This window comes from Gossypium hirsutum, chromosome A03, assembly GCF_007990345.1.
Source record: "Gossypium hirsutum isolate 1008001.06 chromosome A03, Gossypium_hirsutum_v2.1, whole genome shotgun sequence".
Lineage (NCBI taxonomy): Eukaryota > Viridiplantae > Streptophyta > Magnoliopsida > Malvales > Malvaceae > Gossypium > Gossypium hirsutum.
In genome coordinates this window covers 112,294,262-112,322,189 of record NC_053426.1, presented here as the reverse complement: position 1 = coordinate 112,322,189, position 27,928 = coordinate 112,294,262, and the positions used below count along the sequence as shown (strand labels likewise).

The 27,928-nt window shown below is 28.1% G+C and overlaps 2 protein-coding genes across 2 annotated transcripts; one reads left to right on the top strand and one right to left on the bottom strand.

The window, feature by feature from the left end:
* Positions 1-2,130: 2,130 nt before the first annotated feature.
* On the top strand, positions 2,131-2,691 carry LOC107927973 (auxin-responsive protein SAUR50). The gene has a single exon (XM_016859116.2). It carries the CDS (start codon positions 2,200-2,202, stop codon positions 2,527-2,529), a length of 330 nt encoding a protein of 109 aa, XP_016714605.1. The 5' UTR covers positions 2,131-2,199; the 3' UTR covers positions 2,530-2,691.
* Positions 2,692-13,804: 11,113 nt separating this feature from the next.
* Positions 13,805-14,518, bottom strand: LOC107927972 (indole-3-acetic acid-induced protein ARG7). The gene has a single exon (XM_016859115.2). The coding sequence runs from the start codon at positions 14,397-14,399 to the stop codon at positions 13,932-13,934; it is 468 nt and encodes a 155-aa protein (XP_016714604.1). The 5' UTR covers positions 14,400-14,518; the 3' UTR covers positions 13,805-13,931.
* Positions 14,519-27,928: the final 13,410 nt, after the last annotated feature.

Below are 27,928 nucleotides of genomic sequence, written 5' to 3'. Positions count from 1 at the left end.
ACACGTTTTTAATTACAAAGAAAACACATATAATTCGACGAACTTTCTTATTAATATGTTAAGAAAAAATAACCAACTAGATGCGTTTTCTAATAGTTATAAAAAAACGCGTTAGGTATACTTTTCCTGACATGACAATAGACTAAGCGTGTTTTCACACCCTCTTAAAAATAATATATTTCTTTAAATTTTAAAAAAAAAATTACTTTATTTCTTTTTTTTTGGACATATATATATGACTAAATTAACCATAAAATAGACTATAATACTTTAACCCCAAAAAAAAATCACAAGACAAAATAATCAGAAAAGTCCAGAGCCAACAAAAAAAAAACTGTCGTACTTTACAGTAAAAAGTCATCATCGGTCCGTGATTTAAGGTAGAAGAAAGAGAAAGAAATAAATTAAAGATTAAAACAGGTTATAATAAGTTAATTAAAATTTTCGTTTTATTTTTAAAAGTAGAGTAAAAAACAAGTTAAAAACCAACTTAATTAGTGGTAATTAATAATAATATAATTTCACCTAAGAGTAGTTGAATGTCGTGTAAGAGAATCTAGTTCTGTTTTTGTAACTATTAACAGGGAGACCTAGGAATTAGGATACTAAACAAAGACACATGCAACGTTATACTGTATGACGACTGTTCAGTATCTTTATTGACCTTAGCGTCATTTTTTTTTTCCTATAAAATGTAAACATGTTTTGTTGTATAAACTGAGGGAGTGACTATTTCACTTTTTAGGTTAATGTATTATTTAATATCTGAATTTGATTTTGATATTTAATTTAGTTAATTTCTTTAGAGAAGATCGGAATTAGATTGTAATATTTATGATAATAAAAATGTAATTTTATTATTTTAATACTCTATTTTTTATAATTTTTAAATGATTAAATTAAATTTTTGTTATTTTTAGAGGGTCAAAGTACAATTTTATCTTTATTAATTTAAAATTTTAAAATACTTAAATGAAAATTTTTCATTTTAACGGGGTCAGGGCCCTGTCAGCCCCCTAGCTATGCCCTTGATTTGGCTTTTAAGTTCGATTTTAATTTTCATTTTGGTATTTGAATTTTTTGAATTTGATACTTAATTTTTTTGTCTCAATTAAGTATTTGAGTTTGATTTCAATGTTCAATTTGATACACCGACTTTTTGGTATCTGATTTTGTTAATAGAATAAATTTAGTATTAACGGTGGACTTGTTTAATTTTACATTTAGTTTGTCACATAATAGCCCGATGGATGAGGTTTAGTTTAGGTTTTAGGGTTGATTTGATGAAAGTTAATTGCTGATATTATTTTTAATTATGTATTTTTATTAAATCAACTTCAAAATTGAATTAAACATTAAAAAGTTAACATTGTTATTTTCAAATACCAAAATGTGTAATTTCTGTCAAATACAAGTACCACATTAAAAAAAATATCAAATTCAAATACCAAATTATGCATGGGTAAACTACATTGGTAGTCACTCAACTATTAGTGAATTTCTTTTTTGGTCATCCAATTATGAAAAGTTACAAAATGGTCACCCAAGTAATCAATTTGGGGGGTCACCATGAAAAGATAACTTGACAACTTTTAAAATTGACAAAATAACACTTTAACTCTCAACATTTATATATTATCTCAAAGTGGTCCCTTTTTTTGTAATTTTACTTTTATTTGTAACATCAAGGGTTAATTATAAAAGAATAAGAAAATATGAAAATTATTATTTTGAATTTTTCGTATATTTTAGTTCAAATTTAATTGATAGATTTGTTTTTTTTAGTTGGAAGGGTATAGAGAAAAGCAAAATTGAAGAAAAAATAACTAAATTACATAATGTGTTGAGGGTTAAATTTGTTAGAATCAAGGCTAAATTGATATAATATAAAATTATTAAGGGTTAATTTTAAAAGCTATCATTGATGATTTAATCGTTGGCGATAAAAATTTAAATAATTGAATGGCTAAAAAATAAATTTACCAATAATTAATTGATTAAAGGAATAACTTATAAAAAAAAACTTACTCGAAATCTGAAAAGCCGACCCGACCCGACCCGACGGTTACCATCACCTTCCAACTCTCATCATAAATAAATACCCCTTTCTCCATCCTCTCTCACCCTACCGCACTCCACAACCACTAAGCCTTCATTTTTATTTTTATTTTCTCCTTCTTTCACCAAACAAAAACAACAATGGCGATCAGAAAATCATCCAAGCTACCACAAACCGCCGTCCTCAAACAAATCCTCAAACGATGTTCGAGTTTAGGCAAGAAACAACACGGCGGTGGCTACGACGACGTTGGTCTCACCCCTCCCTTAGACGTACCCAAAGGTCACTTCGCCGTTTACGTCGGCGAAAACAGGAGCAGGTACATTGTACCCATCTCGTTCTTGACTCACCCCGAGTTCCAATGCTTACTCCGACGAGCCGAAGAAGAGTTCGGGTTCGATCACGATATGGGACTCACTATCCCTTGTGAAGAAGTCGTTTTTCGATCACTTACCTCCACGCTCCGATGAAGTTGAAAAGTATAGCACGGCGGCATCGTCATTGTACGGCGCTAAGCTTTTTTTTTTAACATCGATTTTTCTGTTTTTTTTAATGATATTCTGAACCCATTAATTTGGGTTTTTTTTAATGTTTGTTTAGTGATTAGGGAATCTAACTTTGAGCCCATGAAACTATGAAATTTTTTTCTGGGTTTTAAATAATTTGTACAAACCTTTGTTTCCTCACGGTTTGCATTACTGTGAGAGATGTTGAAATGTTAAGGAAAGCAATGTTGTTGTCTCCTCCGTTTTTTTTTTTTAAATTTGGGTTAATATAACTTTTACTCCCTAAAAAATTTGTAATTAGGTTCATTTTGGTACTCATATTTTTCTTTTTGTCTATTTTAATTCTTGACCTTTATAATTAGACCCATTTTGGCTATTAGATTTGGGTTGAAGTGGCATTTTGATATTGCAATGTTTAGAGATTAAAATAGAGGTTAGTATTTAGTACAGCTGCAGCAGGGTTGGTCTCAAAAAAATTCCTTTAAAATAGATATAATTGTCAAATTAAAATAATAGACAAAAAAAATTAAGTATTAAAATGGATCTAATTATAAATTTCAAGGATTAAAAGTTATATTAATCCTTTTTAAAATTTTTATTAGGGTTAAATCACTATTTTGGATTTAAACATAATAACTATTATTCTCATATGCGAGCTTGAAAATGCTTAGTTCGAAGGCTAACTTAGATATACAAAAGTTTAAATTTTAATATGAGAATAATTATCAAGTTCAAATATTAAAGTAGAATAAAAAAAAAGTTTATGCCGAAGCTTCAAAAAGCATATTAATTTTTTTATTACGAGATTTTAATTATATTGGTCCGTTACTAAATTCGAAATCTAACTCGACTGAACTCATAAACAAAGGACAAAATTATATTTGCAATGTTTTCTTTATTTACATGATTCAAATTAATTCGAGTGTTAAAAAAGAATATTAAACTCTTTTTATCACTAAATTTAATAAATATTTTCTGTATATTAAAACCTAAAAATGATATTTTGTATATATAAATTAAAATATCAAATATGTCAAAAATATATATATTAACAACCTTTTACTTTAGCCAAATGTAGTGCTGGTCATGTAAGGAAAACATTTGAACGTGGATAAACAGGAACATGGTTTTCTTTTGTCTAACAACTCTAATAATTTTTTGGGGTTATTATTATGGATAATATAATTTTTGGTCCTTGAATTTAGTGATTAAGTTCATTTTTGTATCTGAATTTTTTTTCAAATTGGTCCTTAAACTTGACAACTACATCTATTTTGGTCCCTAAACTTAGATTCTGTCAAGATTTGATGATGTGACCGGTGTTACTAGAATAGCACCAGATTGGACGGATCAAGAATTGATCGATATAATGGTCTAAACAAATGGGTTGAACTGATTGACTCGAAAATTGTTTAAAATTGGTAAAAATCGAAAGTTGAACCGGTTTAATTTTTTTTTTTAAATTTAAAAAAATATGAATTTTTAATTATTTATTTAATTATCGTTAGTCTGGCAATCAAACCAATTGAACTAGTTGAATCAGAAATTAATGGTTAGACCTATTCGACAACCGATCTAATTATTGAAACATTGAAGTGACATTCCGAGATTGTATCACATCATCATGATAAAATACTTTTTTTTATAGTGGAATGGTGTTCTTAAGAAAAATTAACGTCATCGTTTTGATTGAAATACGAACTTATGAAATTATAACAAGTAAATGTGGTATTCAAATTATATATATATATGACCGTGTAATGCTTTAATAAAAAAGTTAACTGCATTAACTATTTGAACTAAATTATGTTAAAATTCAAAGTATAGAGATTAAATCTAAAATTTAAGCACATTAGAGGGACCGAAACTAAAACATTTTGAACTCTGGGATCACTTTAGAATCTGAACCATTGGGGACATATTGTACAATTAACCCAAAACTAACCCATCTTGTAAACTACATAGACAACCTCTCACCTGCACAAAAAACAAATTCTCACAACAGAGTACATTATAATTTGGTCATTGGTGGTATAATTTAACTCGACCGGGACCATATGATCAAACCATTAGAGCCATATACATTTCTTTGATAAATTAATATTTAGTCCTGAATTTAGCAATTTTTTCCATCTTAGTCCCTTAATTTTTGGGTCCACATTAATCCAGGAACCAAGGGCAATGCCAAAAATCATTTTAGAGGAGCTGGATTTAAATTATAATTTTTTTAGAGATAAAAATGTAATTTCATCATTCTATTAACATAAAATTTTATAATTTTTAAAGGGATTAAATTATAAACTTTTCATTTTTGGAGAGCCCGTAGTTGAATTTTAAATTTTAAGAGGAGTTCAATACAATTTTACCATTGAATTAACTTAAAATTTTATAATTTCTAAATTAACTAAAGGAACAATTTTTCATTTGTCAAGAACTGATTGATTTTCCTGATATGATATTTCAATTTAGATTCTATAAACTTAAGATGACATACCAGTATGATATTGCTCCATGCCATTAATTGATTTTTTTTAAAATATTTTTTTATAATTTTAACAAAATTCTTGTATTTTTTATATTTTATATAATTTTATTTAAATTTTTTAGGTTAAATATGACACAGTGACACATTATTATATATTAATGGAATTTTTTAAGTTCTTGAATAAATGCGTATCAAGAAAAAAATTCAAGGATTAAATTGGAAAATATTACCAAATTAAAGGACTAAATATTACATTTACCTTTATTTACTTGAATTGCCTTTTCTTTTGGTTAAAATACTTGAAAGTTCCCTGTATTATAGTGAATGGATCAAATTAGTCCTTCTATTATTAAATGAATCAATTTAGTCTCTATACTACTAAAAAGAATCAAATAAGTCCGAATCGTAACAAAATTAACACTTATTGTGTAAAAAACTGTCTCGAAATTTTTTTTAATTGCAATTCAATTCCAAATAAAATATTTCAATTATAGAACCATAAGAACTTTAAAAATGTTAACTTTATTAAATAGTAAAGATATTTTTTAAAACAACATATGTTAACTCTATTCAAATTTATTTATCGTATTCTTGAAAGGAAAAAAACTCTATTTAAATTTCACATTATTTGATTCTTTTTAACAATATAATGACTAAATTGATTCATTTAATAATAAAGGACTAATTTGATCACAACTCTATAACAAAAGTACCTTTCAAGTACATTCACCTTTTTTTTTTTTTTCTTTTCCATACATGGACCAGTAAGGAAGCAAAGGCTGCCACTGATTAAACTGGTCCTCTATGTATCCCCATTTTCTTTTAATGCAATAATCTTTTTTGCCCGTTGTAATTGCAGCCACGAAATTGTCACATTGACATCCACAGGCTCATCTTCTTCAAATATGTCTATGCATGTTCAGCAATTTCTTCATCAACCATAACAATTACATATATATATATATATGGAATGTGACTCGCATTTCAGATAAAATAGAGTTGACGTCGTGATGAGGAAGAGTCGTCGTGCCAACGACGAGACTATGATGTACAGGCGAGAAATAACACCACGTCCCGATAAGCCGATAGTAATGTCACGACGTGGCGACATGTTCCTCACTTAACTGAGTTTCTTCTCTTAGTTATATTTGTACACGAATTCTAGATAGTTAAGAATAACAACAACAAAATTAAGAGAAATTGTGAAAATTTTGGAGAATCTTTATATTTCGGATTCAAGGTTTATTTGTTTCTACATCTTATACTCTTCTTTTGATTTTTTTGTTATTTTAGTGAAGTTTTATTTATCCGTAATTTTTTATTCTCTTAAAAAGGATTTTTCAGGTAAATATTTATGTTCAATTTTTTAAAATTTTCTTTTTTGTCGATTGCATAATTCAAGTTGAACCTATATGTATATAAAGCTGAAACAAAATCCATCTCAGAAAAAAAAAATCTTTCAAAGTTTCAACCCCACCATTATTATTGCTTTGGTTGTGTTGTTGTTTCAAGCTCTTCTTGCCCATGCTCCTCTCCCTCTCTCATTGCTCTCACACTAGTCCTATTTGAAAAATATTAAATAAATGGAAGAGTTAAAAAGAATCTTGCAGGTTATTCTTGTTTCAGATTTATTGGAATATATGGTAAAAGTGCTATAAATGTTGTTATATTACGAATCAAATTGTATTTTATTTTTTTATTTAAAAAAAATTAATAAAATAGTCCATATGGGTTAGATCAATGAGAAATTGGTTATTTTTGTTAAAATTTTTATTATATAGTTAAAAATTAGGCTAACTGATAGAATAACCAAACAATAACACGTGGCATGCTATTTGTACCTCATACTGATATATAAAGATCGGTTTTTAACAACAAAATGGATGGAAATTTTAATAAAAAGATTAATTTGCTTTTTTATCTAACTTACAGGGACTAATTTACTCATTTTTTTAATAAAAGAAGCAAATGCAATCTGATTTTTAATATAATGACATCAATGATATTTTTACCATATATAATTGTATTTTTCAAATATGCCTCGTTAGCTTGTTACGTAAAGGTAAAAGTGACATGGAGAGCCTTGTATTTTGTCTTTTTTATTTAAAAATAATTAAATTAATCCCTATACATTAGATCAAAGAATAAATTGGTCATTTTGTTAAAAATTTCGTTCATTTACACTATTAAGTAATGAGATATTACAAGTAAAAAATTTCATCCATTTCACAATCAATTAAAATTTCCATTCATTCTGAATTTAATTAGTCTCTCTATGACAGTATGAGATACACGTGACATGCTGAGTGTCATTGTCTAATTACTCTATTAGTCACGTCAATACTTAATAGAATTACCAATGTGCTCTTTAATTTAATGTACTAAAATTAATTTACTTATTTTTTAATATAATAAATAAAATGTAATCCAATTCTTAATATAAGTACTTTCATTAAAATTTTACCATAAGATAAGCATAACTATTAAAAAATGTATTATTTTTTAAGATGTAGTGTGGAACTGCAATTGATAAACTGTCTGCCGGCTGCTGGCTGCTACAATCATATTTGTTTTAGGTAATTAAAATTATTTAAACAAAATTATTAAAAAAAAGAATAATTAAAGCACCTAATAAATTAAGATTGGGGGACAGAAGTGACATGTACGTACCAATACGTAAGATTAATGAAAAAAAACAGGTCATGTCTTTCACATCATTTACAGAAGAAAAAAAATGAGTTGGAATTTCAAAAAAAAAAGAAAAGAAAAAAAGACAGTCTCCAGTCAAGTTGGCTGCATGGTTCTTCTGCATATTGTCTCCCATGTTTGTACGTAAATTCATGGAAGGAGCCTTTGTCACTTCAAATCTCACTCTATGCCCTTTTTGTTGCTTCTTTTTTTTCATTAATGTTTCTTCATAGTGTTAGAATTGGTCAAATTCTGCTATTACATCCTTTATTTTGCATAAATTGCATGGGGTGTGCTTCGCAGTTATCAGACATATTATAGCCACCTTAAACGAGCAATTGAAAAAGAGCCAAAACAGGACTGATGTCGAACGACGCGACAAAATCCCAACTTAAGGCAAGGGCGACGTGTGACGAACATGCATGGGACGTCACGATGACGTGACGTATTCTCCACTTAAGCAGTCGCGGTTTTTACTCCAAGTAAGACTTTTCTTCTAGTCGAATTCTAATTATTCTAGGAATATTTTAGTATGATTAGAACTTTAATCTAAGCCTATTTAAATAGGGTCATTATATCCCTGTTTTGATATGTCAATTAATAAGGGTTTTTCTTAGAGGGCAACAAGATGTAATCGTATATGAGTTTTGGTAAGTGTTTTGTGGTAATTATGGAGAGTATTTTGTACCCATTTTGTGAGTGGCCTATGAGATTTAGGGTTTTGTTTACCGGTTTACTTTTTAGGGTTAGAGCTTTGTACTCAAGGTTTTGGATAATGTACAAGTTGTACAATTAATTTTATTTTCTCCATATTGTACTAATTCGTTTGTTTACTCGTTTAGTAAAAAGCCCAAGCCTCCTTTGCCAGTAGTTTTTATTCTCTTCGGAGGAGCTTTCCACATAAATATTTAGTACATGTATTTTAATTGGTTAAATTACATCCAAAGTCACTTAACTGTTAGTTAATTTACGTTTTAGTTACTTGACTTTAAAAGTTAAAAATTGATCATTGAACTATTCAAAAGCTTTTATTTAAGTCACTAGACTGTTAAGTTATTTTTTAAAGTTTAGCTAGCAAGCTCCAAGCGGCGATTGGTATGGTGGATCAATTCCCATTTACGAGTAAAAGAATTTTTTTTGGGATTTTGGTTCATTGATTCACGAAGCTAAAAAAAAAGTGACCCGTAGAAGAAAAAGGGAAGAAAATCTTTCAATCAGTGGAAACCGTGTGAATGGAGAAGGCCATATAACAGTGATTTTAACTACTCAATGCCTTAAATGAAAACATTTGAATATCTTAATGACTTTACTATCGATATTTCCCTTGATCTCTATCAGGCATTCATACCCTTTTTTTCATCCTTTCTAATATGTTTTATTTAGAGCTCACCGTATTTATCTAAGAGGTCCCTCTATTAATAAATAAATTAATTTAGTCCTTATACTATTAAAACATTAAATAATATTATTTTTAATAAATTACATGGAGATTATATTTTTCATTTGCAGTTCAACTTCAAACAAAAAATTTCATTTGCATAACTATTAAAAATTTAAAATCGTTAACTCTATCAAACAATAAATGTTAACTCTACTAAAATTCAGTCTCATTTGATTTTTTTAATAGTATATGGACTAAATTGGTCCGTGTAATAATAGAAGGACCAAATTAATAAAATCTTAATAATAAAGGGGCATATCAGATACTTCCTTCCTTTTATCCTATCATTTTCAACGTATATTCTCTTCAATCCCAACATTGCATATGCTGATAGTGGGAGAATTGCCTAGAGCAAAATATGCCGACCCTTTGTGGGGGGACCTGCGTTTATTTTCATGAATGCCAAGTTCCAACGACCAACTTCATTGCTTAACAAGTGGTTTATTTACGAGATGGAATTGTTTTAGGTTTGAATTATTCGATTTAAAGTTTATTTTTCAGGTCGAGTTATTACGGGTTTATTTTCATATGCGAATATCAGGGGCAGGTAAAGACCTCCCTCCAATGGAAAAATTATAATAGAGAAACTAAATCCACTAAAAACACATAGTAAAGGACCTTGTTTGAAATTTAACCATTTTATTTTGGTTTTCGTCATTTTTTAAAGTTGTCTTTCCTTTGCAAGAGGAATCGGTGCACTTAGGAGTGCATTTGTGGGGAAGACATGTTGGGCTCCAAAAAACAAAAAAAAAAAAAAATCTTTCAAGAGATACTTTGAGCAGATGTCGTCAGACATCTTTTTAGGATTAATATTTTTTTACGGTATATATTGGTTTTACTATCGTTTGAAACTCGTTATTCTCCTTTTAAGAATGTAATATGTTTTATCATTTTAGAATTAATATCTGAATATTTTGTTATTTTATTTTCAATATTTTTATTATAATTTGTTAAAATTATTAATACCGTATCAATCATGTTTTGTTGCTAGCTTATTAACTTAGATATTAGATTAAGTGTTAAATATGCTATCTCGAGTATATGTTAATATGTTTAAAATACATGGATCGAATAAATACATGTTTATCCGTCGCATGGATAGCTTGAATCTGTTGTGTTAAAAAAATAGGTAAAATTTAATCTCGAGCTAACAATTAGGCTAATAAAAGGACTTGGTTGATAAGATGTCGGTAGTTTGAGGACTCTATTAGAACATTTTGAAGTTTGAGAACCAATTTAAAATCTAGATAATAGTTTTCAAGGGTGAAGTTAGAAATACTTTTAGGGGCTAGTAGGGGTCAAAACTAGAAATTTTATCAGGGGCAGAATTGAATATGATAATTTAGTGAGGGGGGGCAAAGCAGAAACTTACTCTTTTATTAACTAAATTTTACCAAAATGTAAAGGCCTAAACAAGGAATTTTACCAAACCTAGGGGACCAAGGCCCTTACCTACTCCCAGGGGCGAAGCTAGAAAATTTTTTTAGGGGGGGCTGGATGAAATTTTAATTTTTTATAGTTTATATTTTTATAATTTGTAAATGATTAAATTAAATTTTTATAATTTTAGGGGGGGCAAAGTGCAATTTTACCTTTACTAATTTAAAATTTTTAAAAAGTTTCAAGGGCCTAAAATGAAATTTTCCATTTTAGGGGGGCCGAGGCCCATGCCAGCCCCCTGGCTACGCCCCTGCCTACTCCATTATAATTTTTGAAGTTAAAGTGTAATTTTACCCTTCTATTAACTTACAATTTCACAATTTCTAAGGACCACAATTCAATTAAATTTTCCATCAAGCAAAAAAAATTTTGACTAAATTTTAAAGGTTAAGGATCAAAGTGATACAAATAAAAAGATTTAGCGTCAAAAGTGAAAAAAATAGATAAAATGCTAATACTATTATTGAACTTGGGCTTGACTACAATTTTTATAAAGGCGTTGAACTTACGCCCCTCGACTAAATGGACTTATTATTTGCCTATCCTTTCCACCTAACTATTAATTTTATTTAATAATACTATTTAAACTTTAATTAAAATATAAAAAATGAATTATTAATTACAAAAAAATACATTGAATTACTATAAAATTTAATTTAATTTAATTATAGTTTACTTTAATTAAAATATAAAAAATTTGAAGTTTTTAAATTGAGATTTTTTATAAAATTAATTTAAAATAATTATCAAAAATAAAAAGGTTTAAATATTAATAAAATTAATTAAAAATAAAAAAGAGAGAAATAAATGAAAAAAATAACAAAATCATAATTAGTTTAAATATAATTATTTGATAAACAGAGAAGTGTTTTTAACTCCTTAAGAATAGTTAAGAAATTGCCACATGTGATTAATTAATATTTTAAAAAAATAAGTGATACATGGGACATTTTAACGTTAAAAAACTTCACCTTCAATATATTAAATAATAATTTTTAATTTAATGAAAATTAAAATAAGAGTTAGTATTTGGTACATTGGCAATTTATCCTTTTTATTCTATGAGTAGAATTAAAAAATTATCAAGTGTCTCTCTTTTTTAAATATTTATTTTTAATATTTTTCTATACCTTATAGAACACTTGTCAACCTCTTGACCTTGCTTGTGAAGTATAAAGACTCCATTGATATTGATAGTGTAACAAATATTTTTTCTTAAAATAATTTAAATTTTAATAGGTTTTAATTCTTTTAAATTTGAAAGTTCTTGAATAAAAAAATTAAAAATGATGAACATGCCCAAAATAATTCGATTAATAGTAATTAATAAAAGATAAATTTATCTTTTTCATTTAAAACTCACCTTGTAAATTTATCTTGTTCATTTATCTTTTCTTTTTTTTTTTCTGTATTTTATTATTCAACAACATCATTTATTTTATTTATTGTTTATACAACACTTCTTTTTTCCTTACATTTTCTTAATTTTTTTATAAATATTTTATTCTAGATGTCAACTTAATAAAAGCATGTGATTAGCAGTAAGATTAACTCTTAAATAGGAAGATAATGTATTTCAGTACTCTCGAACTCACATCCTCATGTACTGATAACAATGTCGATACCAATCAAACTAAGACTCAATCGGTAATAATTTTTTATTCAAATATTTATTTTTTAACTCCTATCACACAAACCAAATCTTAAAATCATATCATATACTATTTTAGTGAATATATTAATAAAATGAAAATAATATGTTTACATGGAAAGTAATAAGTGTGATTATTTTGCAATCATAGAAAATATTTTAAAGATTTTATTAACTGTTTTTATGCACCAAAAAACAACAGTTACAGCTTTGATAACAATGCTAATTAGTAATTAAGTTGCTCCAAAATTGTAATAATTGTTTTTTTTTGGTACATAAAAAAGCACAAACATAGTTGAAATATTTCAATAATTGCACAATTAGCACACTTGCCTTACAAATATTCACTAAAAGGAAACAAAGAAAATTTTATGCCAAAAAAAAGGAACTATGACCAAAAAAAAAATTCTAAAAATAATAATGCAAAAACAAAATCTGAAATATTTCCTAAAATTAGTCAATTAACAAAGAAATTTAATTTAGCAGGGATAATATTTAAATAATAATTAAAATTATGCTTAACCTTATGCACTAATCACTCAAATAAATGATAATATGTATATTAAGAATAAAATCTTTGAATGAGCTAAGAGAAGATTATCATATCAAAACACTACTAATTAAAAATAAAAAAAATTATTTGAGTCTTAACTAGATTGATATGGGCATTGTTATTAATGCAGAAAGATGTGAGTTGGAGCACATTGAAGCGTATTATCTTCTTATTTATGGATTGAGGAGGGGATATGGGTAGTTCTAAGCATTGTGTGAAAAAAAAAAAATGATTAAAATCTATAATAAAATTCTTCGAGTAATTTAGGCAACTTCTAATAATTAGGAAAAGTTATCTACTCTTTTTTCTTAAAAAGAAAGGAAAAAAAATATTAATTTTCAACATGTAGAATTTAAGTATGAAATTTTATTTTTTAAATATAAAAATTATATATAATATAAATTTTTGTATAATGTGATGCAAATAATAATATTAATTAAAAAATAGAAAAAAATCATTTTAATCATTAATTTAAAAATTAAAAATTTAGTTGATTGAGTCTTAATATTAATTTAAAAATCTCATTATAAATTCTGATCATATTTGCTATTTTTAACACAATGATTAGAAGTACCCATAGTAAAGGAGGATGATCAAAATTTATATTAAAATTGTTCAAAGAAAAAACAAACAATTTAAAAATTTATACTTAAGAAATTAAAAAAAAAACAATAAATTAAAATTTTATGTACAACAAATTAACAAATATTAACGCGTGAATTTCATATATTCACAAATAATTAAACATGAAATTAGTGTATTGTGAATTAAAATTTATAACTGTTAATCCTTCCAACTCGGGTAACTCAGATGAGTCAACCCAATAGTTCATATTGCTAAACTAATAAGGTAGCCCAATATGAAAATCAACAAGTTAATAATTTATATGTATCTACAATTCAATTTCATATGTTTACAAATAATTCGATTAACTTTTCGATTTTTTAAAATAAAAGGACCAAATTTAGATGAACTAAATTAGAAAAAACTAGTTTCTTAAATTTCATAAAATAAAAATGATGAAATTCACAATTAAAATTTCATAGTTATATTCAATTTAAAATTGCGACTGTTAATTCTTCCAACTCGGGTGAATCGGATGGCCAACTCAGTAGACTGATCTATCGCCGACCCGATGAAACAACGGCCGAGATTCACTCAAAATCTGTTGTTTATTCTTCATGCCCACGTGGCATCGTCTCTGAAGATCCTCGAATGTAAAGTAACGGCCCGAGTTCGACGACGAGTCAGAACGAGACACGACACGGAGAATCTCCTCAAAGAGTGACTCGTCGCATGGGATGGTCAACGGTCCTACGTTATTGAAACCGTACTCTTCTTCGGTTTGTACGAGGAGTGACTTGAAGATTGGATGGTTCAGGTACGTCGCTCGTACGATGTATCTCTTGAGACCGGTCCCCACACAGACAGCCACATGTCCCGCCGGTACATCGGACGGTGCGTGTCCGATGTTGTCATTGGCCGTAATGCGGGCCTTCTTTCGCCATTGCTTCAGCATTTGTCGGATTCGGACAATGTGACGGATTTTCCGGCACTTTCCGGCCCGCTGAGACATTTTTTCCTCAAGAAAGTGACGGAAAAAAAAAGGAGAGGAATGTTAGTCGGAAAAGAAAATATATTTCTCGAGAAAGTGACGGAAAAAAGTGAGCGATGGGAATTTGTTTTCCATTCAAGTTTTTGAGTTGAATTTTGACTGAAGGGTAATGGAGGTGTTATAAAGTCAAGGGTTAAAGCAATTGCCATTGATGTTGGAGATAATTACGAGATTGTATCCATTGCTTTTTTTAATTATATAATCAAATATCATTTAATGAAAATCTCTTCCCTAAAAGTTTCCATCTTATAGTTTAATTTAGGTTAAACTACTTTAGTAGGCATCCAACTATTAGTACATTTCTATTTTGGTCACCCAATTATTAGTAAGTTTCTTTTTTGGCCGCCCAACTATGAAAAGTTACAAAATGATCACTCAACTGTTCAATTTTGTTTCTTTTGTCACCAACTGACTAATGTAAAAATAGGAACACCTAAAAATCCAAGATAGTTGGGTGACCAAAAAAGAAGAAATTGAATAGTTGAATGACTATTTTGTAACTTTTCATAATTGGATGATTAGAAAAGAAATTTACTAATAGTTGAGTGACTACTAGTGTGCTTTATCCTTTAATTTATCAAAATGTAGTGCTAATTAAGAAATTAGTATAGTTATTGATTAACACATAAACTTGAAATGTTAGATTTTTAATAAGGCATCGTATATAAATTGTTAAACTGTTGATTTGTGTTTTCATACAAATTGCTAAATTAGTGATTTCTTGCTAAATTGTCATCAAATTGAATTAACTTTTCAGTTTGTTTTCGTAAAGTACGAGAATCAAAATTTAACAAATTCAAGTAAAAGACTAAGTTCTTAGTTTTTGTGAAGTAGAGGAATCAAATTTATAATTAGACCAAAAAGTTTTTTTTCTTTTTTAAGTTAACAAGTATAATACAATTAAAATATAAATATAACTATATGTCTGATTAATCATAAAATAGTATCAAGTTATTATGGCACAAATAAATTAAGAACTGAAATTTAGTTGACTTATATCGTTTTTTATTATTGTACATACCATCAATATAATCTAATTAACTAAAACGAGAATGTATTCAAATCTAAACAAAAAGAAAATAAATATATCCACACTTAATTAAACCCTATATGAAAGCTCATACTCAATTTTACCATTATTATTATTATTATTATTATTATTATTATTATATCCACACATAATGTAACCTTTGATGATTGAGTATGAGTTCGATCGGCATTGGCATTGTTGCTAGTGTAAAAGGATACGGGTCCAAATGCGTTGAAACACATTATCCTCTTATTTAAAAGTTGGGGAAGGGCTACAGATAATTCTAGGCATTGTATCAAAAAGAGCAGATATGATAGAACATATTGAGATTAATGTTCAAAAAATATATATATATATCGACTTTTAGATCAAAATTAATGTTTTAAACGAAATATTTATCATTTATTTTATCGCATTCAAATAAAATACCTAATACTTATTTTTATTAGTTTTTTTTTTGCTTATTTTTAGGATGAACATATTATGTGTGATCCAAGGTTAATGGAACAAGATCAGATTGGTTAGTTGGATAAGTTGGATCGAGAATCAATTAATACATCAGTCTGAAAAAGAGGTTGAAATGATTTATTGTGAATTGGTACAAATTTGTTGAATCGAGTTTTTCTATTTTTTCTATTTGTAATTTTTAATAATTTTTTTAATTAAATTAAACCAATCGATCGGACTGAAAATCGGTGGCCTAACCAATCCAATTACCAAAAACATCAATATAAAAGGAAGGGATTGTTTTTATTTATTTATTGTGTTTTGTAGAAATCATGAAAAATAAAGAAATTAAGGGAAAATGTGCAATTTTTTTTTCATGTTTTCTTCATTCTTAAAAAGGGGATAAATCAGGAAATATCTATAAGGGCAACAAAAATGGAAAATTTTCTTAAATATTAATCAAATAATTATACTATTTTAATTGCAGGAAAAATATATGCATTAAATCACTATATTAGCTATTAATTGCCATTGTTGGTTCATGATTTTTGTTTATGAGAGGTCAAATTATGTCGCAGGTCCTTATACTTTGGCAAAAGAATTGATTTAGTCCTTGTATTTAAAAAGATAAAATTAATCCTTTTTTATTTAAAAACCTTAATTTAATCATTAATATTATTAGTATTTCTAGTCAAAATTTGTCAACTTGACATGTTAATTAGATTGCCCCCGTATCATATTGCACATGGTTCATGGAAGCTAAACATATCAGATTGACAAATTTTGATTGAAAATATTAATAATGCCAATGTTTAGGCTAAAGTTTTTAAATATAAAAAAATAAGACGGTTAATTTTTTTAAATTTTTTTAATAATAATGATTAAATCTCAAATTTTATTATAGTATAAGTATCAATAGCATATTTTCACCTTTACAATTTGATTAGATTTTATTTGTCAATAAAATGAAAAAACAAAAAACCTTATTATCATCTCATAATCCTAAGCATGCCTTGTAATACCCCTACCCGTATTCATTGCCGGAATAGGGTACGAGGCATTACCGGAGTTTACGAATTAATTTTTTTTTTCAATTCAACATATTTTCATGATAGATTCATGCATTTATATAAGACAACGTCATCACATATCTATAACCAGGTTTGTTAACCATACTAATGGCTAACTTTACATTCATTTCACGTTAACATTTACTTTGTTAGCTTATACATGCCATTGATTTCCAAAATAAAGTTTCTTTATATACCGAAATCCTGAGGTTGACAGTGTGATGTGTCTCCGACCAAATCCGACCTCCGAGCTCTTAACACTACAAAATAGGGAAAAAGGAAACGGGGTAAGCACTTTGTGCTTAGTAAGCTCATGTAACAAGAATTATACTTACCTAATATTTTCAATACAATATAATAAACATTCATATATCCATTCAATGCATTATTACCCTAACATGCACAAACTCAACATTCAAGTTAGTACAATAATTTCCATGTATCAAATATATAATATATACCATGATTGATGTACTCATCAATACCATGATTTTCATTCCCTTATTATTTTTCATATTTATCCCGTTGAATTTATCGGAATTTCGATGGATTTTCAGAGGTACACTTTTAGTGTACAATTACGGGTCCGTCAATTCATATTCATGTGCGCACATTTCCATTTCAGAGAGCACACTCCCGCGAACCTCAACCTTGCAGCGGGATTACCAGTTCAGGCTAAATCCCCTGCAATATAAACTCATAGAGTATTGTCGGGATTACCAGTCCAGGCTAAATCCCCTGCAACGACAATTACTCTAATGAGCTTGGATCTGAATTACCAGTCCAAGCTAAATTCAGACCCTAATTCGGATTACCCGTCCGGGCTAAATCCATTTTACACATATTCTTCGAGAGGGCTATATCAGGATAGGATCACCCGTCCGGGCTAGATCCTTTTTACCGTCAATTCCTTTTCAGAGATCCATCGAATTTTCCTTTCATTCAAACGGGATTTCTTCCCATTTTATCAAATATATCAATGTTTCATAAATTTCCATATAATGAACATTCAAATCATATTCATATCAAAAACATGCATTTCAAGCATTTAAGAATATAATTCAAGTTACACGAACTTACCTTGATACTTGTTTGTAAACAGTAAAAATCTATTAATCCCGAACTTTTTCCTTTCCTCGATCTAGCTTCGTATTTGAATCTTCTGGATCTAAATAAATAAATTTAATTATTAATTTAATACATTTCATGTTCATATGCAACATTCTCTATAATTCAACTATTATTTATAGTTCATTCAAGGCTATCTACTTGAGTCATAGTCACTAAATTATTTATAACTTGAGCTACGGAACTCAAAATTAAGATCCGTTAATTTTCCCTGAAACTAGACTCATATATATTTTTACGATAAAATTTTCAGAATTTTTGGTTTAGCCAATCAGTACAGTTTATTCTTCAAAGTCACCCCTTTTCTGTTGTCTAACAGTTCTGACCCTTCTTCACTAAAAATAAATTATCTCTTTATACAGAATTCAAATGATGTTCTTGTTTGTTTCTATTAAAAATAGACTCATTCAGAATTCTAGAAATATAAATTTAAGTCCCTAATTATTTTTATTCAATTTTTTATAATTTTTCAAAGTCAGAACAGGGGAACCCAAATTCATTCTGATCTTGTCTCACAAAATTCATTATATCTCAAAATTTACAAATCCATTGCTTACAATATTTCTTCTATAAGAAACTAGACTCAATAAGATTTAATTCCATATTTTGTTCATCTTCTAATTCGATTCCTAAAATTTTTGGTGATTTTTCAAAGTTAGTCTACTCCTGCTGTCCAAACTGTTTTAGTACAAGCTGTTTATTACCATTTTTCCCCTAAGCTTTTAATAAATGATAATTTCGTCCCTACTCAATTAGCCTCTCAATTGAGCTGATTTTTCTCAATTAACATTTTATTCTATCACCTTAAACTAGTTTACAACCTTTAGGAATCAGAATTTCAGCAATAGACTTTAATCCCAAACATTTTCAAAATTAGGTCCCAAAAATCAATTTCCATTGAAATTGCCTAATAAAATCATCTCATAAACAAATTAAAGCTTTAATTTCATTCTATTTCATCATAAACTTACAGCACTCAACCATGGTGACTTTAAATTTCATCCATGAAATCAAAAACTAATGAATTTAATAGTAGGATCTAGTTGTAAAAGTCTTAGAAACACAAAAATTACAATAAAAAGGCAAGGATTAACTCACTTGGTGCAAAAATTATGAAATACCAGCTTAGAGAACCCTCCTATGGCATTTTTAGCTGCTGGAATTGAAGAGAAATGAAGAGAAATCTAGATATTTCCTATTTAGTCCTAGTTTTATTTAGTTAACTTTGCAATATTCCAATTTTACCCTTAATTTATCAATTTTTCTGCTGATTTCATACCCTTGCCGTCCAGCCCAAATAAATTTTGGGTCTAATTGCCTTTTATATCCTTTCTCATTAGACTAATAAGCTATTTAATCACTCTAGCAACTTTTACACCTATTACAATTCAGTCCTTTTCATTTAATTGACTACCCAAACATTAAAATTTCCTAACAAAATTTTAATACCACATTAATAACATTTCATAAATATTTATAAAATTATTTTTGACTCGGTTTTACGAGATAGAGGTCCCGATACCTTATTTTATCCAATTTCTTCAATAATTTCTTTTTCTAACTAATCACTAAATTGATAAAATTTTCCTATCAATATTTTCACACGATTTTCCTATCATATAAACTTTCAAGCAAAAATATTGAAATAAATTTCTCTTTAAATCGGATTTGTGGTTACGAAACCACTGTTCCGATAACATTGAATTTACGCCATTACATGCCTTGCCTTCACAACCTCTTCCATATCTATAAGGGGATAAATATCAAATTTACACATGAACTTTGGTTAATTGTGTAATTTGGTACATAAACTTTGATTTGGTATAATTATACACATGAAACTTAAATTGCGGTTCATATGCATATATGAAACTTTGATTTTGATTCAATTGTGCATATTTAAATAAATGAATACATACATATCTTTTCATATTGGATTAATATAATTGTTTTTGTATGCAACATATCAACGTTAAATGGTGTTCATTCGATAATGTTATTAGTGATTTGTAAAATCTAAATCAAATCAAAATTCGCACAAACTCGAAGTTCATGTATAGTTTTGATATTTATCCCTATCCATAACAATAATTATTTTGAATCTTGAAGTTATCATTATTGAGAAGACACTAGTGATTAAAGGAATTAGCAGTAACTAATTCTCTCACCATTAATCCTCTTTAAAAAGGTAAACAGCTAATCATGAAATATGTTTTATTCCTATCAACAGAGATTGAATCCCTGACTACATGGTTAGAGGTGAGCAACCACCATGTCACATATCATGGTTCAATAATCATATATATATATATATATTTCTTACACAATATTTAAACTATTCATAATCCCATAATTTTTAAAGTGGAGGGTATTACGTGCATAAGCATATATATATATATATATATTTCTTATACAATGTCTAAACTATTCATAATCCCATAATCATTAAAGAGATGTGAGCATTTAGCCTTGGTAGGGTTCGAACCCATGCCTTTATATAACATTAGTGGGTAAAATATAAGGGCACGGGTTTGAACTCTACCAAGACTGAATGTTCACATTTCATTGGTGGGTGAGGTGTTTTCACTCTATGAACCTGTTGAAGACTCTCCTTGGAGTCGAGAGACAAAACTGAGCATAGATACGCTAGGCACAATACCTCTACCATTGAGGGGTCTATTGGCTCTTGGTGGACAACACTTCGAAGCAGGGACGAAGCCAGAAGTTTATCTTTGGGAGGCTAAAATTAAATTATAAAATTTTAAAGGGATCAAAGTACAATTTTATCTTTATATATGCATTGTTATTTTAAAATTTTAAAGAGATTAAACTAAAAAAAATCATCATTGGGGGGTCAAAGTGTATTTTTACCATTAAATTAACTTGTAATTTTTAAAACTTCAAAAGACTAAAATAATAAATTGTGAAGGTCTCTACCTGCCCCCTTAGTGCCGTCCCTACTTCAAAGACTTCTCTCATAATGAGTTCGGCCCTCCTTCAATAATAATCACATTATCTGATATTACGTGCTTACTCATGTTTATAAAATTATTGCCAAACTAAAACCAAACTAAAATTCAATGGAGGGAGATATTAAGAGACTATTGGCAGCAACGTTACCCACCATAGTGCTCAATTAATTACAATAAGAATGGATTTAAACCATGAAAAAGGAAAGAAACAATACAAAACATGTTTTGGGTGTATTGATGTTTTTGTCCTCTAATTGATCCCATCATATTTTGTCTGTACAGGATCTTTTATCTTTTCTTTTTAACATATTAATTAATCTTGATTAATTTTTTAATAATAATATAAGATTTAGGGAATATGTGCTTAGGCTTGTTTATATTTTCGAATCTTTTTAGCTCTAATAAAGGATATAAGTTTTAATTAGGGACATTTACTCAATCTTTTTTATTTTTATTTTTTATATAATAAAGAATATAAGTTTTTATATAATTTTTAAAATGAAGGATATGCATTCAAGTGTGTTCGAGTTCACATTCTTCAAAATATTAAAACAACAACGATGTCAATTGAATTATGACTCGATCGGTTTTATATAAGACATTTACACAAGTTTTAAATAGAGATGATAATGGGACGAGACGATTTTTGCCTTAAACCCGACCCAATATACCTTAACTTAACTTGACATTGACTCGACCCGAAATTCTTAAAATGAAGGATATTATGTGTTTATGCACATTTGAGTCCATGTTCTCCGGGATATTACAACAACAACAATGTCAACCAAACTATGACTTGATCTATTTATATATAAGGGTATTTACACAAGTTTTAAGTAGAGATGACAATGGGTTGGGATTGTTTTTTACCCTGAACCTGACCCGATACACCCCAATATAAATTGACATTGACTCGACATAGAATTCGTAAAATTGGAGGATATCATGTGCTTAAACACATTTGAGTCCACATTCTCCAAGATATTACAACAATAACAATCTCAACTGAACTATGACTCGATCGACTTTAAGATTTTTACTCAAGTTTTAAGTAGAGATGACAATGGGATTGGACTGCTTTTTGCCTTAACTTGACCCAAAATTAAATATTAATTTATCATCCCAAACCCACCACAAAAAAATAAATCTACATTTGACTCCAACCTTATCTAATTTCACATTTTTTAAAATCTATTTTTATTAAAATAGAATAATATTTTTTAATTTACTATTATTTTTAATCATACTATTAATTGTTTCCTTAGAAATAGTACTTATGCTAGAGCAAACATTAATATAAATTCTATTACCATATTTATTTATTTATTTAAGCTAATATTATATATATAAAGTATTTTAGTAATTATCTCAAGACGGAGCAGAGTGAGTTTTTCCTAAATTTAAATCCACCTCGAAACTTGATTTCAAGAAAAACTCAATTCTATCAGGTTAGGTCGGATCAGAATTCGTCTATTTTTTATTTTTATTTTTTTCCATTTCTAATTAAATTAAGGGATCTTAGAATTTTATATTGAACGTAAGGATTAAACGTGTACATAACGTGTTAAAAAAATCAATCATTAAAATTTATAATATTTTTTTAGTACGTGAAATTTAAGTTGTCTATAATATAAGTATATATATATATTTCAATATTAATTTTTAACTAATATTATGAAAAACAACTTAATTAATTCGGATTTTATAGTTTGAAAATTTAATTAAAATAATTTAAAATTAAAATTCAATCTAAAATTTAAGTTGTAATTTGAGAAACCCTGATCGTTAGGACACAATAAAACAAAATAATAAATAAAAAGAAAAAAAAAAAACCTGACAGGAAGATTATCAACCGAAGAAAAATGCCAGTTTTAGAGATTTTGACATATTTCATCCAACAAAAGCCTGACATAATGGGTTATTTATTTGATATATATAACTTTTAGGTCAAATTTTTCTATTAGTCCTTATAATATATGTAAGTTGTAAATTTAGTCCATATACTTTATAAATTGGTCAATTTTAGTACCTTTACTTTTCCAATTTTCAAATTTTAGTCCTAAAATCTCAAACAGTAATGGGTAAATTTGTTTGGTTAAATATTGTTTAGCTTTGTATTATGCGTAAGTTTTAGATTTAATCCGTGTTTTCCAATTTTATCATTCTTTGTTCCTATACTTTTTTGAAATTCGAAATTTCAATTTTGATGTAAACGACAACTTCAATAATTGATTTTTTTTCAAAATTTCAAAATTCGAAAAATACAAATGACTAAAATAAAATATATGAACTAAATCCACAATTTATGCATAATACTAGAACTAATAGTAGAATTCAACCAGCACTTTAACAAGTATTATTAAGCATGGTTAACACTTCCATATATAAACTGAGGGTTAATATAACTTTTAGTCCCTAAACTTGGCAATTAGATCCACTTTGATACTTATACTTTTTTTTTGTTTAATTTGGTACCTGAACTTGACAACTAGATTCGTTTTGGTCTTAAACTTGGATTCCATCAAAATTTGATGACATTCACGTCATCAAAATTTTACATTTGTCAAGTTAAAGGACTAAAATAAACCTAATTGCCAAGTACAGGTACCAAAGTGAACTTAATTATCAAGTTCAGGGACTAAAATTTATATTAACACATAAACTAAATTAATCTTTATTTTTTTTCATTTATCTGTATTTATCAAAGCGAACTTAATTAGGGACTAAAATTAATATAATTAACACATAAACTAAATTAATCCTTTTTTTTTTTTTCATCTATCTGTTTTCTGCGACCATCTTTGTGGCATTTTAAAGGTACTGTCCTTTGAAAAAACAAAAGGTACTGAGATGGCATTACACACCAACTACAATATTTTAATTTCTATAAAAAAAATTAAGCAACTTTAAAACCGGGACCCTGGGATGTTTAATGATGAGAGTAGTATCATAAATTTCTGTTTTTCAGGGGTTTAATTAGAGGTTAATATACTATTTAGTACCCATATTTAGTTTTTCTGTTCAATTTAGTGCCATAGTTGGGTGACCTCTATTGTAGTTTATCCTTTGTTTGTTACTAGAGTACACGTCAAATATTTGTTGGGCCACACAATGTTTAGTTTGGGTATCAAATTGAATACTAAAACCAAACTTAAGTACCAATTTGAACATTGAAACTAAATATAGGTACCAAATGATATATTAATCCTTTAATTAGTGATATAAATAAGAAGATTTATTAGTACAGTTTAGTTAGAGTGATAATCTGACATGAAGGGGAAACATAAGTAGGCGTGCTCTATCTGTCATCACAAAGCATAAAATCTGCTGTCTAAAGATTATGTCTGATATATGTATATGTATATATATATAAGTGGATTCTTCTTTGAAAGTTAAACTTCTTTTTGGTCAGTTCTTGTCTCAAACTCAAAGCATAATCTCAGCCATAATTAAAAATAGCAGAGAGCATTACACAACACAACTGAGAATTGCCATGCTCGACAGCTCGAGTCTCAATGGCTACTGGTTCCAGACCCTGTTTTCTTTTTTAGTGAACTTTATCTTTGGATCAAGATTTGTTGACTGATGGGTTGATATTTGACGTTGGGTCAATGCACTTCAAAAAGTCCAAACTTGTCAACTGTTTTGGTATTGTTGTAGAGCTATAGACTATAGTATTGAGAATTTGATAGTGGATTAATAGCTTAACTTAATAATTGTTTTTGGTTAACTACACACAATCTTACTAAATTACTCGTCATTCTAAAAATTTACAAGATGGTTATTAAACTATTTGAAAGTTTTCGTTCGAGTGATTGAAAATTTTTTATTTAATTTACTGAGCGGTTAAGTTTTTTTTTTCTTAAAGTAAGATTAACGAGCTCCAAGTGATGATTCAATGATTGGTATGGTAGATCAGTACCCATCGATGAGTAGAAAAGCAGAGCTTAGATCCAAGTCAAAGATCGAAGAAAAAAGTTATTTGGATTTTAGTTCATAAATTCGTCATATTTAAAGTCGTTTCATAAAAAAATTGAATTGTAGAAGAGAAGGGGAATGAGAGCTTTTGATTGGTATAAGCGGTGCGAACAAAAAAGACCATACAAGAGCGATTTTAAAAGCCCAATGACTTAAATTAAAAATTTTGAATAGTTTAGTGACTATTTTGTAATTTTTAAAAGTTAAGTGACTAAAATACAAGCTTACTAATAATTTAATAACCTTAAGTGTAGTTTGCCATTCTTATGTAAATACCTTTCATGTCACTCTAATTTCTAAATTACTGTTTTACTTCATTAGTAAATTCAATGTATTTTCTTATATTGTTAGTAAATATATTAAATATATTTACAAAATCTTATGTTTGTGAATACTTTATATATATAACTTATATTATACACATACAGAAGAATTAATTGTACCAAAATTATCTTAATGAATAATTTATAAATATATAATTTTATAGCATTAAATTGAAAAATTAATAAGAACACTTAAGGAAAAGCGATTAAAGATATAATTGATATCTACATCCATGCAAAGTGAGGTGAAGATGTACAAGACAACCCACACCCTAGCTCAAAGGTGAAATTAGGAATTTTTTTATGAGACAAAATTAAATTGTATATTTTTATGAGAGTTAAAACATAATTTAATCATTTTAATAACTTATATCTTTATACTTTTTAAAGGATACTATTAAAATTTTATCGTTTTAAGATATCAACATATAATTTTACCATATACTAACTTAAAGTTTTAAAAATTTCAAAAGGCTGATATTAAATTTCTCATTTTAGGGGGACACGTCAGCCCCTCCCATCGCCCCTCCATTACATATTGTCAAGTAAATATGTTCATTGGTCAAGTTAGATGGGGTTCAAGCCAAATTAATGATACTATACATAGTTGTTCAAGTGTAACACTATTTAAAATTTGTAACTTGCCAATTCAAGTTCCTTTAAGTTTATCAAAAAAATATTATTTTTATTTAATATTTAAAAAAATTATATTGTTCTACTCTATTATCGTTATATATTTGTTTCCTTATTAATTTTTTCAACATACACTTTTTAACTTATTTTTTAATATTTACATTATAATATATTTTATTTAGTTTTTACATTACATAAATTTTATAATATACAAAAATAGTAAAGAAAAAACATAGCATAAACTTAAAAACATAAGTCAAGTCAAGCTCTAAGTAGTGAATATTGGGTTGAAACCTAATACATATTTTAAACAAATTCTTTTTTAGCCCAAAATTTTAGCCTAATTTTAGAAATGCTACCATAATTTTTTTAAAAAATTTATGTCAACATGATAAGTTGAAAGATTCACATAGAAGCCTTTCATCCTTGGTTTTTTTATGGTTCTTCATCGGAATCGAGATTGCTTAGTGGATTTCTCTATCTCGAGGAGCTCTTAATATGGGTTGTTTTCATGCTCTGAAATCCCAAGAATCCATACGAAAGGCCTCTCCACTTGATGGAAAGCCTTGATTGAAAGGCCACCGGTCTCCGTCCTCCATCAGAAGTGACAGTAAAGGATCTTGTTGTGAGAAGTACAACCAAATATTGCATGTGCTTCTATGTCCGAGGGTCATATTGTCTCTTAGAGCAATAGGGATAAAACCATTGCCACATCTAAAACATTAGAAGGCCTTTTTATGCTCTCATGACAATGTATGGATTTCTTGAATCTTTTTTTTGTATCCTTTCATGTGATAAAAGGACTTAATTGACAAAAACAAGTGATGACGGTTCACAAGCCACTTTCACATGGTTTAATAATGCTCCCAATCTCTCTACTCTTTAAAGATTTAAAATTCAATAATTCTAACTAATTGAATCTTAACTCGATTAACATAAACATTATTATCAATATAGGAGAATGTAAATTCGAATGTGCCAATGCGCATTATTTTTCTCTTTATGGATAGAGAAAAAATTATGAATACTTTTAGACATTGTGTCACATTAATTAATATATATATCATTCTACTTCACTAAAGCAATTGCAAAGAACATTACAACCCTAGACTCAAAAACAACCTTCCAAGTTACAACCCCAAAATTCAACATCAATTTTCCCCATGTAATATTGGTCTTTTGAGCAGTTCTTTGTTTTAAAAATGCTACATAATTTAATTTAACAAAAAAAAACCTAGATTACCGAAATTAAAAGTAATGGGACTAGATTTCAAATATGCGAAGAGTCTAAGAGCATAGTTAGACCTTTTCTCATTTAGCTGGAGAAGTTTACTAGGAACATTCTCATGGACCATAATGTTTACAATGGTCTTTGACCTTCATAATGAAAAGTGAAGAGAATGAAGGGGTAGGGAAATGTTTATAAAGCCTTACAAGATTACATGACTAGAAACTTGGAACCTGGCAATGGCAATTTGATCTTCATGCAAAGCAAAGTACTAAAAACTAAAGGGTAAACTACATTGGTAGTCACCCAACTATGAGTAAATTTCTTTTTTTTTTTGTAGCGCAACTATTCATAGTTGAGTGACCATTTTAAAACTTATCATAGTTGGGTAAATAAATAAAAAAATTACCTATAGTTGGGAGACTACAAGTGTAGTTTACCCAAAACTAAAAATCACTGATCAATTCAAAGGCTATAAAGAAGGGGTCGTTGTAAGGCCAGTTTAGGGTTGAATCTGTCCTAAAGCTAGCACATGGTATGTGCTTGGGAACAAACCCGAGATCGGACACTAATCCTATGTGAGCATCAAGCAAATCTAATACAAAAACGCAAGAAGTCTTTACCTGATAGCAATGAAAAAAACGCAAGAACTTGAATGGTTACAGGATTCTCAAATCCAAC

Excerpts from the sequence above, each read along its gene's own strand:
- LOC107927973 (XM_016859116.2), top strand. The coding sequence starts at position 2,200 with ATGGCGATCAGAAAATCATCCAAGCTACCACAAACCGCCGTCCTCAAA.
- LOC107927972 (XM_016859115.2), bottom strand. The coding sequence starts at position 14,399 with ATGTCTCAGCGGGCCGGAAAGTGCCGGAAAATCCGTCACATTGTCCGA.